This window comes from Ovis aries, chromosome 3 (assembly GCF_016772045.2).
Source record: "Ovis aries strain OAR_USU_Benz2616 breed Rambouillet chromosome 3, ARS-UI_Ramb_v3.0, whole genome shotgun sequence".
Classification (NCBI taxonomy): Eukaryota; Metazoa; Chordata; class Mammalia; order Artiodactyla; family Bovidae; genus Ovis; species Ovis aries.
In genome coordinates this window covers 91,787,214-91,803,548 of record NC_056056.1, presented here as the reverse complement: position 1 = coordinate 91,803,548, position 16,335 = coordinate 91,787,214, and the positions used below count along the sequence as shown (strand labels likewise).

At 41.1% G+C, this 16,335-nt stretch overlaps 1 protein-coding gene and 1 long non-coding RNA gene across 4 annotated transcripts in view; one reads left to right on the top strand and one right to left on the bottom strand.

Annotated features, from left to right (window-relative positions):
* Positions 1–1,673: 1,673 nt before the first annotated feature.
* LOC132659416 (uncharacterized) lies at positions 1,674–9,539 on the bottom strand. Its single transcript, XR_009599863.1, has 2 exons — positions 2,771–9,539; positions 1,674–1,968 (listed from the first exon to the last, which is right to left on the bottom strand). It is a non-coding gene; the product is annotated as an uncharacterized LOC132659416 (long non-coding RNA).
* The window catches only part of SPAST (spastin), a 52,600-nt gene continuing 42,566 nt past the window's right edge, over positions 6,302–16,335 (top strand). For all 3 annotated transcript variants that reach the window (XM_027966960.2, XM_004006041.5, XM_060412319.1), the window contains exon 1: positions 6,302–7,014. In XM_027966960.2, coding sequence (XP_027822761.1) covers positions 6,606–7,014 — 409 coding nt within the window. In that variant the 5' untranslated portion in view covers positions 6,302–6,605. The remainder of the gene's footprint in view (positions 7,015–16,335) is intronic.

Below are 16,335 nucleotides of genomic sequence, written 5' to 3'. Positions count from 1 at the left end.
CTTGGTTTGATAATAGAATGCAGCAGAAATTACATTATGCAACTTTTAAGTTTAGGCTTAAAGAGGATTTACATCTTCCTTTCATGCTCTGTTGGAAGCCAGATGCTATATAAAGACGTATGGTGGGACTTCCCAGGTGGTGTAGTGAATAAGAATCTGCCTGCTAATGCAGGGGACATGGGTTCAGTCCCTGGTCTGGGAAGATTCTGCATGTTGTGGAAGCCCACAGAACTACTGACCCCACACTCTAGGGCCTGTGAGCCACAACTACTAAGCCTGTGTGCCTAGAGCCTGTTGTCGGCAACAAAAGAAGCCACTACAATGAGGCGCATTTTGAAATGAAAAGTAGCCCCCTCTCACTGCAACTAGAGAAAGACCATGCAAAGCACGGAAAATCCAGTGTAGCCAAAAATAAAATAAATAAATAAAAAGTTACAAAGAAAAAAAAAGATATGGAATATTCTGCTGGAGATACATGCCCCAGCCAATAGCCACCAGCAGCCTCTGGACATGTGAATGAAGATAGCGACACCATCCATCCCCAGTCAAGCCTATAGTAGATTACTGCATTCATATAAATGAACCCAGGCAAGGCCAGCAGAAGAACCACCCTGCCACAAGCAGTCCAAGTTGCTGACTTACAGAACTGTGAGTAAATAAATGGTTATCTTAAGTCAGTAAGTTTGGGAGTGGTTAATTACATAGCAACAGAAAGTGAAAGTTGCTCAGTCATGTCCGACTCTTTGAGACCCCATAGACTATACAGTCCATGGAATTCTCCAGGCAAGAATACTGGAGTGGGTAATCGTTTCCTTCTCCATGGGATCCTCCCAATCCAGGGAGCGAACCCAGGTCTCCCACATTGCAGGTGGATTCTTTAACCAGCTGAGCTACTAGAGAAGCCCATAGCAACAGATACCTACAACAATTACCATATTTGAATTGTTTTTCAAAATATTAACATTTATTAAACGAGTACCATAAGCAAGGCATCAGGCTAGGTGCAGAAAGTGAACCAAAATGTGTAAAGTTTGGCCATTGCCTTGAAAAGAATTTATAAACTATATCAGGAGGTAATAAAGTATTTAAATAACACAAACTATATATTAGAAGAACCACAGAGTAACATAACCATATTGTTACAAGAATTAAAAAAATATAATTTCTGCTGGAAGTGGTAAGTGGAGGATTTATCAAGAAGATAATATTAGAGCCTTGAAGGATTTTGATGGTGGAAGTAGGAGGAAAATCAATTCTAAGAGAAAGAAAAATGACCTGGGGATAACTGTGGTCCTGGAAAAGAGCAAAGAGTGCTCAGAAACTTGTCAGTATTTTATTTCACTTGGATTATAATATATGTATAGATGTGGGAGAACTCATTTAACAAATATCCAGCTGCAACTTCATTCCAGGCACTGGCTACTACTCTGTTATGTGATAGGTGTGGAAGTTGAACTACAGATGTGGAGGCCAGCCGAGTCACTAGTACAAGACGGTGGTGGAACAGGGACTTGAATGCAAGTAGTCTGACTCCAGAACCACTCTACTATTGTGCTGTGTCTTGGCTAAGTTAAGGAATTAATTAGGGGGAAAAAACAAAACTGGCACCAAACTAAATACCCTTCAACAGTTGCAGTGAAAACAAATACACTATAGCTATACAAACCAACAAGAAGGGATCTCAAATACTTGTTTATTTATATTTTTGGCGGTGCTGGGTCTTTATCGGGCATTCTCTAGTTGCGGCAAGTAGGAACAAGTCTTCCTGCGGTGCACATTCTCCTTGTGGTGGCTTCTCTTGTTGCAAGCACAGGCTCTAGGCACGCAGGCTTCAGTAGTTGCGGTCCAAGGGCTATAGAACGCAGACTCAGTAGATATGGGGTTTTCCAGGACCCGGGATTGAACCTGTGTCCCCTGCATTGGCAGGCGAATTCTCAGCCACTGTACCACCAGGGAAGTCCTCAAACACTTAATATTGAACAGAAAAATCAAATTAAGAAGAATATGTGCAATATGATTATATTTGTATAAGGTAAAAACCAGGCAACTACATAACATGTTTATACATGTTAATGTACACATGAAACTAAAATGAAAAGGAGAAAAATGATGAGTACAAAATTCAGGATACCCCCTTGCTGATCACGCACTGCACGTTCCTGGGGAACCGGATGCTAAACCATTCATAGACAACCTGCCTCTGGGTCAGGGTTTCGTATGTAGCAGAATAGCTCCCTCGCTTCAATCTATTGAAAGTCAGCCCTTGACGTAAGGGTTTGTAAAAAAGGAAGAGATCTTTTTTTTTTTTTTTTTACTTTTTTTTAAGAGGAAAAGAATTATTTTCTAAGAAACATTTCTTTTAACAAAATTTTTAAAAAAGAAAGAAAATAAACAAAATTCAGATAAATTCTCTGACATTTCAGTGGTTAAGACTCCATGCTTCCACTGCAAGCGGCACAGGTTTGATTTCTGACCAAGGAACTAAGATCCCGAAGGTCATATGGAATGAAAAAACCACAAAACCCAAAATTCAGAATACTGTCTTCCTCTGGAGGGAAGAAAAGAGATTGAGATTAGGGAGGGGAATCACAGAGTGCTTCAAAGAACAGGTTACATTAGTTTTCCTTAAAATAGAAGCTGTTTATTTTTTCTTTAAATAATACATATGTTATACAGTCATTTCTCTGTTCCCCAATAACCAAAAGCCAGGGATGCTCAAGTCTATTACATAAAATGACATAGTATTTGTATATTAATATAATATACTCACATTCTCGTGTTGTTGAAAGAGGGTGTTTGCTATGACCAGTGCGTTCTCTTGGCAAAACTCTGTTAGACTTTGTCTTGCTTCGTGTTGTACTCCAAGGCCAAACTTGCCTGTTACTCCAGGTATCTCTTGACTTCCTACTCTTGCATGCCAGCCCCATATGATGAAAAGGACATCTTTTTTTTTTTTTTTTTTTTTGGTGTTAGTGCTAGAAGGTCTTGTAGGTCTTCATAGAACCATTCAACTTTAGCTTCTTCAGCATTAGTGGTTGGGGGCATAGACTTGGATTACTGTGATATTGAATGGTTTGTCTTGGAAATGAACCAACATCATTCTGTCATTTTTCAGATTGCAACGAAGTGTTGCATTTTGGACTTTTTTGTTGACTATGATTGCTACTCCATTTCTTCTAAGGGATTCTTGCCGGCAATAGTAGATATAATGGTCATTTGAATTAAATTCGCCCAATCCTGTCCATTTTGGTTCACTGATTCCTAAAATGTCAGTGTTCACTCTTGCCATCTCCTGTTTGACCACTTCCAATTTACCTTGATTCATGGACCTAACATTCCAGGTTCCTATGCAGGAATTGATGCTTTTGAACTGTGGTGCTGGAGAAGACTCTCGAAAGTCCCTTGGATAGCACGGAGATCAAACCAGTCAATCCTAAAGGAAATCAACCCTGAATATTCACTGCAGTGACTGATGTTGAAGGTGAAGCTCCAATACTTTGGCCACCTGATGTGAAGAGTTGACTCACTGGAAAAGACCCTGATGCTAGAAAAGACTGAAGGAAGGAGGAGAAGGGGAGGACAGAGGATGAGATGGTTGGATGGCATCACCAATTCAATGGACATGAGTTTGAGCAAACTCCAGGAGATGGTGGAGGACAGGGAAGCCTGGTGATCTGCAGTCCATGGGGTTGCAAAGAGTCAGACACGACTGAACTACAGAACAACAACTCACATTCTACTATATACTTGAAATAATCTCTAGGTCACTTACAACACCTAATACAATGTAATTACTATGCAAATAGTGGCAGGCCACGTGGCAAATTCAAATTTTGCTTTCTGGAACTTTCTGGGTTTTCAAATATTTTCTACCTGCTATTGGTTGAATTTGGATGCAGAACAATGGATATATCATATATTACATGATAAATGTATAAATCAATTTTTACACAACAGAATCATACCACAGGTTCAAAAGAGAGACCACGAATTGAATTAATCACATGTGAAAGAGAGAGGGCATTTCAGAATGAGGAACTGGCAGAGGCACAGAGGCAGGAAAAGGGGTGGAGAGTAGTAAGAGGGAAACAGGGAGTAGGTCATTTTTGTAATAGCCTATATTTGTAAGAGTGTAGCGGTACACAACCCCACTCCAGTACTCCTGCCTGGAAAATTCCATGGACAGAGGAGCCTGGTGGGCTGCTGTCTATGGGGTCGCTGAGGGTCCTACACGACTGAGCGACTTCACTTTCACTTTTCACTTTCACGCATTGGAGAAGGAAATGGCAACCCACTCCAGCGTTCTTGCCTGGAGAATCCCAGGGACGGGGGAGCCTGGTGGGCTGCTGTCTATGGGGTCACACAGAGTCGGACACGACTGAAGTGACTTAGCAGCAGCAGCAGCAGTGGTGCACAAAAGTTAAGTAAAGATGTGGCCAGAATGTGGAGTTTCTTGGAAGCATTTGTAAACCTTACACTGTAAAAGATGAAGTCTTTATATCAATTAGGATTCCTTAGTTTGGGGCAACAAGAAACAATTGGGGCTAACCCAAGTAAAAAGAGAAAGAGATGAGACCAAAAAAAAAAAAAAAAAAGGCGTGATAGATGGAGAGAGCTAAAAAGAGATGGGGGAAGAAGAGAGGGAGTGTGAGAAAGAGAAGAGAAAAACAGAGAAACAGATTCAATAGTTTTGAGATAGGTTATCACGTAAGTGACCAGCCCAGGAACCTGGTAGTTCTGAGTATCTCAATGATATGAACCGATAGAGCAGCTCTTTAGAGCACTCGGTTCTTAACTTACCTCCTATCTCAGTGTGTCTTCATGCAAGATTCCAGTTTCTAGGACAGTATGGGTAACCTGGGGCTTCCCTAGTGTTTTCCCTCTGCGACCTGGGAGGCGAGGTTCTGTGCTTGCAGCTCAGGATAATACTGGCGGCAGAGGTAGTTCTCCAAAGGAAAGGACGTCGAGCAGATTTTGAAAAACAGAAAAAAAAAAAAAAAGTCCAGTCTGGATTCCTGAGGAAGTATGGAATGACTACCATGCAAAACCTAAAAATTCCCTTATTGAAATTAATTCTTCAGATTAGACATCTAGTTAAATTCAGTTCAGTCGCTCAGTCGTGTCTGATTTTTTGACACCCCATGGACTGCAGCCGGGCCTCCCTGTCCATCACCAACTCCTGGAGCTCACTCAGAATCATGTCCATTGAGTCTGTGATGCCATCCAACCATCTCATCCTCTGTCGTTCCCTTCTCCTCCCGCCTTCCATCTTTCCCAGCACCAGGGTCTTTTCAAATGAGTTAGTTTTTGCATCAGGTGGCCAAAGTATTGGAGTTTCAGCTTCAGCATCAGTCATTCCAATTAACATTCAGGACTGATTTCCTTTAGGATGAACTGGTTGGCTCTCCTTACTGTCCAAAAGACTCTCAAGAGTCTTCAATACCACAGCTCAAAAGCATCAATTCTTCGGCGTTCAGCCTTCTTTATAAGTCCAACTCTCATATCCATACATGATTACTGGAAAACCATAGCTCTGACTAGAGGGACCTTTGTTGGCAAAGTAATGTCTCTGTTTTTAACATGCTGTCTGAAAGTGAAAGTGAAATCGCTCAGTTGTGTCCGACTCTTTGCGACCCCATGGACTGTAGCCTACTAGGCTCCTCCGTCCATAGGATTTTCCAGGCAAGAGTACTGGAATGGGTTGCCATTTTCGTCTCCAGGGGACCTTCCCGACCCAGGGATCGAACTCGGGTCTCCCGCATTGTAGGCAGACGTTTTTTACCGTCTGAGCCACCAGCGAAGCCCAATATGCTATGTTGGTCATAAATAAGTACCGATTTAATTAAACCTCTCGAATCGATTAGTTCATCCCAATGAACTAACATTTTCGTTTTCAGTGACCTGACGTTTTTGAGCGTCCTACAACCTCTATCTTCTTAGATAATATTTATTAGATTGGACCCATTACTTTTGCGGTGAAACTGAGATCAACCATTCCTTGTGGAAGACTGGCAGAAAATGCTGGAAGAAATATAAGAAAACGATGACACCGCAAGTCCTGCAAACTAGCCGAGGGACCCCAAGCTGCAGCGGTCCCTTTCTTGAATTGACGGTCTAGGTGCCCTGATAACGGGCTACTAGGGTCAGCGAAATCGATTGAGCTACGGGTCCCTAAGGGCCAAGTAGGCCGAACTGCATACTGGAAAACGTAGTTCCGCGAGCGAAGGGACGGAATGGCGAGCCGCGCACACGCGCACAAGGAGCTCAGGGCAACAAAGACGGCGACGTGCGCGCACGCGCCGGAGAAAGAGTCGGGAGGGCTGCGCTTGCGCTCCAGGCCGCCGCTCTGAGCTACCGAGCGGCCAAGAGGACAGAGAGAGGGAGGGGCAGGAGCCCCCGACCGCAGGAGGAGAAGGGGTTGTGCTCCTGCACGGGCGAGGAGAAAGGGGCGGGGCCGGCGAGCAGCGCGCGGAGGTGCACAGCTCCAGGGACCGGGGGCGCGCGGAGGTCTGTGGCCCTTGCCGTCCCAGTGGCCGCCGCCGTCGCTTGGCCGCCGTCGGTCTGCGGGAGGCGGGTTATGGCGGCGGCGGCAGTGGGAGCTGTGAATGAATTCTCCGGGTGGACGAGGGAAGAAGAAAGGCTCCGGCGGCCCCAGCAGCCCGGTGCCTCCCAGGCCTCCGCCCCCCTGCCTGGCCCGCTCCCGTCCCGCCCCCAAGCCGGCCCCTCCGCCCCAATCGCCGCATAAGCGGAACCTGTACTACTTCTCCTACCCGCTGTTCGTAGGCTTCGCGCTGCTGCGCCTGGTCGCCTTCCACCTGGGGCTCCTCTTCGTGTGGCTCTGCCAGCGCTTCTCCCGCGCCCTCATGGCCGCCAAGAGGAGCTCCGGGGCCGCGCCGGCCTCGGCGTCGCCCCCGGCACCGGTGCCAGGCGGGGAGGCCGAGCGCGTCCGAGCGTTCCACAAACAGGCCTTCGAGTACATCTCCGTCGCCCTGCGCATCGATGAGGACGAGAAAGGTAAATGGGGAGCTGGGGGGAGGGGGCGGCGGCGCCGGGAAGAAAGCGGTGCGGTCGCCGAGGGAGGGCAACACCTGCGTCCCTTTGCTGACGGAGCCAGCGGGCACCCCCGAAACTGATCTGCCCTGCGAGACCGCTTCCTCGGGGTTAGACCCTCATCCTTTATGAGTCTCAGCTGAAAAAGCTCTCCCCTTTCAGGAGCGCTAGCCGCTGACTTTGTTTCGGATACTAGCCGACACCTACATTTCTGTATGACCCGAGTCCCTGTGAGACTCCTAGGCGTGCTTGCTGACAGTGACAGTTGTCCTAGAGTGACCACACACATCCTTTCGAGCGCTGTGAACAGTGAGTGGCTTGCTCTGAGCCAGGTTTCCAAAAGGTTTTGATATCGAAGAAGCTGTTCCTTGTTACAGGGTTTTAGTGAAAGCAGAGTACTGTAGTGTCAGAAAAAGAGAACAAATGGTGACTTAATTTTGAAAGGAACAGCTGCATATAGATTACAGCTGAATTTGCACTATTTTTTAAGTTTCATGACAGTTATTTTTATCAGTATAATGACTTCTAAGTATTTTCGATAAAATTCTGTCTTAGTATAAAACTTTTGCCCATGGTTGATTTGATCTCATCTAAATGGATATTCCAAGTATTCCATTCAAAGTTTCTAAATTGAAATATTGAGTGAATAGGGTTAGTTTATACATACTGTTTTACAGTAAAATGTAAAGATTTCTGTTTCTGGATGAAAGCAAGGGTACCACGTTCTTCAGATTTCTTTTAAACTAACTTTTTTTTTTTTTTTTTTAGTCTTTTTATATGCCAGACACTATTTTCTTGGCTTTGCATGTGTAATCTGTTTAATCATCACAATTACCCCCTGAGGTGAAGATACTGTTGGGCTTCCTTGATAGCTCAGCTGGTAAAGAATCCGCCTGCAATGTGGGAGACGTGGGTTCGATCCCTGGGTTGGGAAGATCCCCTGGAGGAGGGAAAGGCTACCCACTCCAGTATTCTGGCCTGGAGAATTCCATGGACTGTATAGTCTACAGGGTCGCAGAGAGTCGGACATGACTGAGCGACTTTCACTCACTCGATGAGAAATTTTTATGGAAGATGATAAATGAAATTATAACATTTTGAAAATCCCTCCTGTGATCTCTAACTCCAGTTTGCAGAGATCTTTTCCCTCTAACTACTGATTTGCATTGTTCATTAGTATAAAAAAAAGCAATCTGCAGTTCACTAGTAGTGTCTCCACTACTAACTCCACAAACTGTTCTAGGTTTTCAGTTTGGTTGAAATCTGTTTCCTTTGTGGGGCCTTGGACGGGGAGTAGGATATAAGGAAGGAGGCAGGTATTCATGGGCTTGGAGTAAAAGGACAGAGAGGAGGCTTCAAAAAGTTGAAGAGAGGAGGCACATTTAAGAAAAGAATACTGTGTGGTTTTGGAGGGAAATTTTTTATTAATTACTTTATTTACCACCTTTAAGGAAGATCCAAGATCACCTGAGGAGGATGAAGAAGCATATACTATTATCCCTTTCTAGAGAAGGACTGTTTTATTGTACTATTTTATTATAATAGAGTCCTCTGAAGTTTACTAATCTAGGTCAAAAGTTGAAAAGAGGAATATATTTGAGGGTAGATCATTTGTTGTATTTGAAAAGGGAATGCCAGTACACACAAGGAAATTTTGTTAACACTGGGTGATGGGAGTTGGGTGGTAGCAAGAGACATCAACAAAAACTTAGGCTTAAAAAAAAGGTCCTAGATTCTTAAAATTAAAGAGAAATCAGTTCCATGTGAGGGGTAAGTGATGGAAGTGGAATTCAGACCTTGGATTTCATGCTGGTGATTTATCTTTGGGTATCACATATAGGCCTCTATTTTATTAAAGTCATCTTAAAATATTTACGCACAAATATTTTCAGCAATCTGTGTATCACATATTTCACTCTTTTTCAGCAGATAATGTTTCTATTCAATGGTTTTGCTTTATTTATACTTTAGTTTCTAAAGTGGACATCAGAATAGGCAATGATATCTCTCTAGTTTGAGTTCTACAACTGCTGCATTATATTCCAAAGGAAATTGGTTCAAACTGAAGTAAATTAGTTATATTCATTTTCCTTTAAAAATGAAGTAAAACTGAGTTTACATTGTTGTGGTTCTCTTTTATCTCAGGTTTTCCCTTGAGTGTATTGAAAGTTTTTATATTTTAACCTTAATTCAGTAGATGCAGGAGTTCATGTTTGAGGTCTGTTTGCCTTTCCAGCATTCTTGAGAATACAGAACTTAATTCCAGGAGAATTTCATTCTCTCTCTTTCCTCCTGCATCAAAATACATATGAACAAATAGAAATGAATTGAATAGATAGTCTTCACAAGTTTCCTAACTCTGTGGTTAGGATCATTAAGGAGCTAGTAATGTCCTGCATTTCCTTTCCCTTGATAAGTTGACTTAATTTCTAAATATACTGAAAGCCACTTTATTCCAGCAGGTGAAGTGGGCTATTTCAGACTGTCATGATGTTAGGTAATTGACACATTTGGTGCCTTCAAATAATAAAGGCCAAATTAAATCTTATTTTAACAAAGTAATATGTAAATGTTGTTTATGTGGTGACTGTTTTGAGTTTTATTTTTTTATGGCGTACTTAACTGTGATGCTGAACTTTCATAAAGGCCTAGATTATCTAAAACCATGCTATTTTTGAATAGAAAAGAATAGCACAGCAAATTCTCTTCACCTAATAAAAGATTATGTGAAGTTTGTTCATTAGGGCATTTATTGAATACCAGTTAATTTGCTCAGCTCTGCATTCTAGATGTTAACTTGAGAGAAAATTACTTTGAGGTGTGTTAAGATGTTTCTTATGTGATTAATAAATGTGTGTATTCTTTCATATGTATCCTTCATTTTTTCCCAAGGAGTTAAATGATTTGTGGATGTTTTATTTATTGTTGAACATCTTTGGAAAACTGATAACCTATGATATCACCTGTATATCTGGAGAAATTGGAATTTAAAGACTGAACGCACAGTAGTAGAATTAGGAACAGAGTTTAGGTGAACAGATTCATAATTTCATACTTTTATTTTATACTAAACAGGTTCTCTATTGTGTAATTCCAAGGGCCCCTTGGAATACTTGGGGGAGAAAAGGAGGTTGTAATAGTGGTTCTTCGGATTAACCAGAACATGAACTAACATGCTTTGCATGGCTCCTACAGGTAGACAGGTAGACAAGCCTGGAATCTCCTGAGTAATACAGTGGTACAGATTCTTTAGGTGTGGTTCAGTTACCTCAAATACGTAGGACTTGACAGATAACAAGGGCCCAGTGTGTTGTATGAGAGAGAGAGAGTCAGTTTCTCAAGATAAGATAGGGCTGCATGCAGCATCTGTCATCAAGGATAGAAATTATCTAAATAAAATCCTTTTCTGTTTAAAATTTCTAGTCAGTTTATATTTAAAAGAGGTGTTTTTTTTTTAAAACTACTGTATAATTTTATAATTTCATGTAACCCAACACACACTAAATACTTGCTTATCCACATCTATTTTCAGAAGCTGAAGCTAGAGAGTAGAAATCAGAAGTATCAGATCTGGAGATCTGGTATATTTTCTTTTACTCCTAAAAACTATGAGACATCAGTTTGAAAGGATTGATGTCAGGCAATTTTTTTGAGCCTCATTTCTGCTTTAAATGATTAGAACAAGGAAAGAATTATTCTGATGGCTTGACATTCTGATAATATACTTTTCCCAGAGAATAACATTACTTTTTATTAAATATACAATAAACATTTCATATTTCTCTGCAAGAATATGGAGTGACATTTGCACTAAAGCCCAAAAGGCAGCCATTCTTAGGAACTTCCTCCCTTGTTCTGTTTTTAGGGTTTTTGTGGGGTTTTTTAATAGTTTATAACCTTCCTAATGTAAAATACAGTTAACCCTGTAAAACTCACCTGGTAACTAGATTCCTAAGATTATTGTACTCATCCTGATGACAGTTGTCAGTAAACAAGTATTAAATTATCAAAGAAGGATCTTTCCTAACCCTTCCTGCCGTTTTTATGCTAGCTTATTCTCTGTGCTCTACCCAGTAATAGTTGGATTTTTCTCTCTGGCAAAGTATAGATTCTCTGTTTGTCTACTAATTTTCCTCTCTCTTGACCTATATAATAGTAGTGAAGGTATTAATAAGCTGACCTAGCTTTTTTTTTTTTTTTGCTCTTGGCTTTGTGAATTAACAACTGCTCACGCTCGATACCCTGTAGAATAAAACATCTTTGAGCACACTCAAACTCAGCAGTTTGTTCTAGTAAATAAGGAAAGAAAAATGTCAAAAGCGAGGTTTTCTTGGGACTAATAAATGTTTTACAGCTATATGGGTATAGCATAGACAGATTATGCTTATTCACATCTTTCTGCTCTTTTGCAGATATTTTACGCTGAAGTGGAGATATTTTGTGCTTAACTGTTGTTGTTCTTAAGTGAGTTTTGCCAGTGCCTTTCAGTGAACTATCACTCGAACACACACCTGTGGCTTAAAAAGTGGGATGTATTACTTACTGTAGCCAAGAGAACACACACCATGGGGAACCATCCCTTATCTCAGGAAAAGGCAACTAGAAAGAATGTACAGAATTTGGGCTTGTACTCAGTGATTTTTTGAGGAGGAGTTATGGAAGCAAGGTTTTGCTCTGGATTGGATGCTTTCAGGAATTGTGGATAATTCTGTAATTAAGTTTCTTAAATCTGATACAGAAGGGGAGACTAGAGTGAGGATGAAGCTATGGTTGGTTGAGAGGCACTCATTAGCCCAAAGAGAAGGATGTTTGGTGTTTCATGGCTTGGGCAGTGTTCATGTTTTGTGTGTGTTTATAGACATGATTGAAGCGTAGTCTTGTTTTTATCTTCATTCATCATGATTACAGAGTGGACCTGTCTGATGTTCTATGAAATTGTTTATATTCAGTATAACACTAAGGCACAGTTGTGATGTCAAATAATTTCCTTGTTACACTAAGGCTTAGTTGATGGTACTAGCTCCTGGATGTCAGGGGCTGCTTTTCATTGTCTCAGTTTTGAGGGTCTAATTTCATCCTTTTTAAACTGCAGTGCCTCTTACCCAAATTGACATTTGAATTCTGACTGTACAGGATCCTGGGCAAGTTACTTCCTACTACACTGAGATAATGTTTGTGAAATACTCCACTCCGTACTTGTGCATAGTAGATCCTCAGAAAATAGGAACTACTGTTATTAATTTTACAGTTCTTTTAAGGTTACAGCCTCTAGAGGTTATGCTTGAACATTGTTAAACCTTGATATCTAGTTTTTATTATCTTCCTTTTAGGAAACAGCAGTCTAAATGTGATTTGGGGAAGAAGGAGAATTATCTAAAGAGTGATATAAAAATATATTTGTTAATTGTGACTCTTAGTTCAGAAAAAACAAATGGAAGTCTCTTCTTGGCCTCACTTAGTATCCTAGCTTTTTATTACAGAAGAGATGAAATGAATTTTTTGTTCTCATGTACACACTCTTAGATGAATACCGGCCTTTTTAGGCATTTTTGGTGATGCTGGATCTTCACGCTGCGTGGGCTTTTCTCTAAGTGTGGTCCGGGGGGCTTCGTGGGCTTTTCTCATCGTGGTGACTTCTCTTGTTGCAGAGCACAGGCTCTAGGGAGCTCGGGCTTCAGTAGTTGGAGCACGTGGGCTCCGTATTTGTGTCTCCCAGGCTCTAAAGCACAGGCTCAATAGTTGTGGTACAGAGGTTTAGTTGCCCCAAGGCATGTGGGATCTTACCGGATCAAGGATCGAACATGTGTCTCTTGCACTGACAGATAGAATTTTTTTTTTTTTTTTCCACCGCTGAACCACCTGGGAAGCCCAGAATGCAAGCTCTTGATAGAGAATTTGGGAAATACTGATAATGCACAAAAGTTAAAATTATCCACCATCCATCCATAGTAAATACAAAAGATTTTTAAAGAAAATAAGTTGAAATTCTTAAGGTTAAAGAAAATGTCCAAAACTGTAATGATTTCTTTACATGGGGTTGAAAACCTTTCCAGTTAAATGGGGAAAAAAAATAAATCATTTCAGAAATAAACCTTGATGTTTGAACATGAAAGCAGATACGGCCTTTTTGCTGAATTAAAACAATAGAAAGGATCCTTTCTGTGATAGTGAACTATGAGAGAATGAACCTGGGAGCTGTCAGTCTGATGCTTCATGGCCTCTGTGGTTCACTGTGGATTAGCACACATTAAAATCTACTGTAAGGTCTTTAAAGATTCCTGTTACTTTCAAATGTGACACTTGCAGGTTGCTAGCAGAAAATTGTGTAGGAAAATGGATATGCTTATTTCCTGGAGTTGTTTGTGGAATGTTGCTTAAGAAGGACTAAATAGACGAGTAAAAACAATGGGCTTTAAGAGCAAAAATACAACTGTGCATACAGCTCTGCAGTAGGGTTTATATTTATCAACAGATTTATTAAATATGCCAAAAGTAATTTTTACATATCTCTTTTATTACAATATTATCCCATGCCCTGTTTCATTTGATCTTTGCCACAACTTGAAGTTAAGTAAAAGAAGTGTTATCTTGTTTTTAGGTAAGGAAACTAAAGCTCAGAGAGATTGCCTGACTTTGCCAAAGTCAGAGAGCTCTTAAATGATGGAGCAAGGACTTAAATCTCTTATCTTCTAACTCATATAGTTGCAAACTGACATCCTGTCTACCCAAGCTGCTCTTGTTTTGATCTTCTCAGTGGCAGTCTGGGTACTACTAACATGTGAAGAAAAAGATGCAATAGATAATACACAAATTAGTCCAGTATTCTTACCTTTATTTAAAGATGGATATCATCAGTATTTTTGTTGCTTGTACAGTAACACACATCAAAAATTAAAATAATGCACAAATATAGAAAGTGAAAACCTTCTGTAATCTTATCCTTAGATGATTACTGATAAGTTTCCTGACTTTGTCTAGTTACATAAACATAAATATTTATTCATTAGAAAAAAATGAATCTTGTTGCATAGAAACTCATCTGTAACCTTTTTCACTTAATGTGTAGGAATTGTCCATTTCAAAATACTTAGCCTTCCTCTTGCATTTTTTTCAGTTTTAAGTACACTTCTAATAAGTATATGCGAAGTACACACTTTGTATATTGCTTAATGAATTATTAAGGTGAACATAGCAGTTAGAAACCTCACCAGGTCAAAAAATAGAATATTGCTCTGGAAGCCTGCCTTTCTCATCCTCTCTTCTGCTTACCACCTTTCCACACCCTGCACAAAGGTATCTTCAGTTCCTGTCTTCTTACACCATAAATCAGCTTTATAAATGAGATCATACAGTTGGCGTTCTTTTTGTGTATGGCTGCTTTTGCTCAACATTATGCTTGTCAGGGCGCTTCCCTGGTGGCTCAGATGGTTAAGAATCTACCTGCAGTGCAGGAGACCTGGGTCCGATCCCTGGGTCAGGAAGATACCCTGGAGAAGGGCATGTCAACCCACTCCAATATTCTTGCCTGGAGAATTCCGTGGACAGAAGAGCCTGGTGAGCTACAGTCCATGGGGTTGCAAAGAGTCAGACACTACTAAGTGACTTTCACTTCACTTCATGCTTGTCAGATTAATCTTTGAGGTTACTTTTGGCAGTAATTGTTCGTTTTCATTGCTGTATACAAGGGGTCAGCAAACTGCCTGTAATGGGTCATTTAGTAATTTTTGTGTGTGTGTGGTAAAACATAGATAACAAAACTTGCCATTTTAGTGATTTAAAGTGTGGGAATCAGTGGCATTAAATACATTCACAGGGGACTCTCTGGCAGTCCAGTGGTTAAGACCCCATGCTTCCACTACAGGACGCATGGTTCGATCCCTGGTCAAGGAACTAAGATCCTGCATGGCACATGGCCAAAAAAAAAGAAAAATACATTAGCAATATTGTGCAACCATTCCTACTATCCATTTCTAGAGCTTTACATCCTCCCAAACCAGAACTCAGTACCCACTGAACAAGAACTCCTCCTTTCCCCTTCTGTACTCTTCCCTCGTCCCAGTCCCTGGTAGCCTCTGTTCTGCATTCTGTCTGATTTCGCCAGTTCTGGGTACCTCATATAAGTGGAATCACGGAGTATCTGTCCTTTTGTGTCTGACACTTCACTTAGCATTTCAGCGTCTATAAGCAGTGCTGAGGCATGTAACAGATTTCATTCCTGTTTTAGTCTGAATAATATTCCATTCTATGTGTATGCCATGTTTTGTTTATCCTTTCATCTGCTACTGGCTATTTGGGTTGTTTCTATCTATTGTTGATAATGCTGCTCTAGGGACTTCCCTGGTGGTCTAGTGGCTGAAATTCCGTGCTTCCAGTGCAGGCGGCGTGGGTTTGATCACTGGTCTGGGCATTAAGATCTTGCATGCTGTAAGGCATAGCTAAAAAAATAATAATAATATTATAAATATTGGCATACAAGTTTCTGAGCCCCTCTTTCAGTGCGTTTGAGTAGCCACGTAGGAGTAGACTTGTGGGATCATATGTTAATTGTTATGTTTAATTTTTTGAGGGACTGCCAAATTGCTTTCCACAGCAGCCTTGCATTTTTACATTCCTGACACCAGTGCACAAGGGTTTCTAATTTCTCCACATTGGTTAGTTTCAAGGTTTGTTTACTTTGTAAAATAATGGCCATGCTAATTAATGAGAAGTGGTATCACATCATAGTTTCGATTTGCATTTCCATAATGACTTAGGATGTTGAGCATCTTTTCATGTGCTTATTGTCCATTTGCATATCTTCTTGGAAAAAAAATGTCTATTAAAGTTCTTTGCCCATTTTTGCATTCATTTATAAGGATTTATTTATGACTTCACTGGGTCTTTGTTGCTGCACAGGGGCGTTTTATAGTTGCAGCAAGTCAGGAGCTACGCTCTAGTTGTGGGCGGGTTGGCTTCTCCCTGCAGTGGTTTCTCTTGTTGCTGAGCATGGGCTCCAAGTGCTCAGACCTCAGTAGTTGCAGTCCGTGGCTCAGTTCTTGTGACTCCGGTCTCTGGAACACAGGCATAGTTGTGGTGCATGGGCTTAGCTGTCCCTCAGTGTGTAGGATCTTTCCAGAGCAGGGATTGAACCTGTGTCCCCTGCCTTGGGAGGAGGATTCTTGACCACCGAACCACCAGGGAAGCCCTCATTTGTTTTTTTGTTGTTATTGAACCATTGTTAAAGTGATCTTTCACAACTATTCAACACTCATATATAGGGGGTGTGATCCAGTAAAGCTTTATATA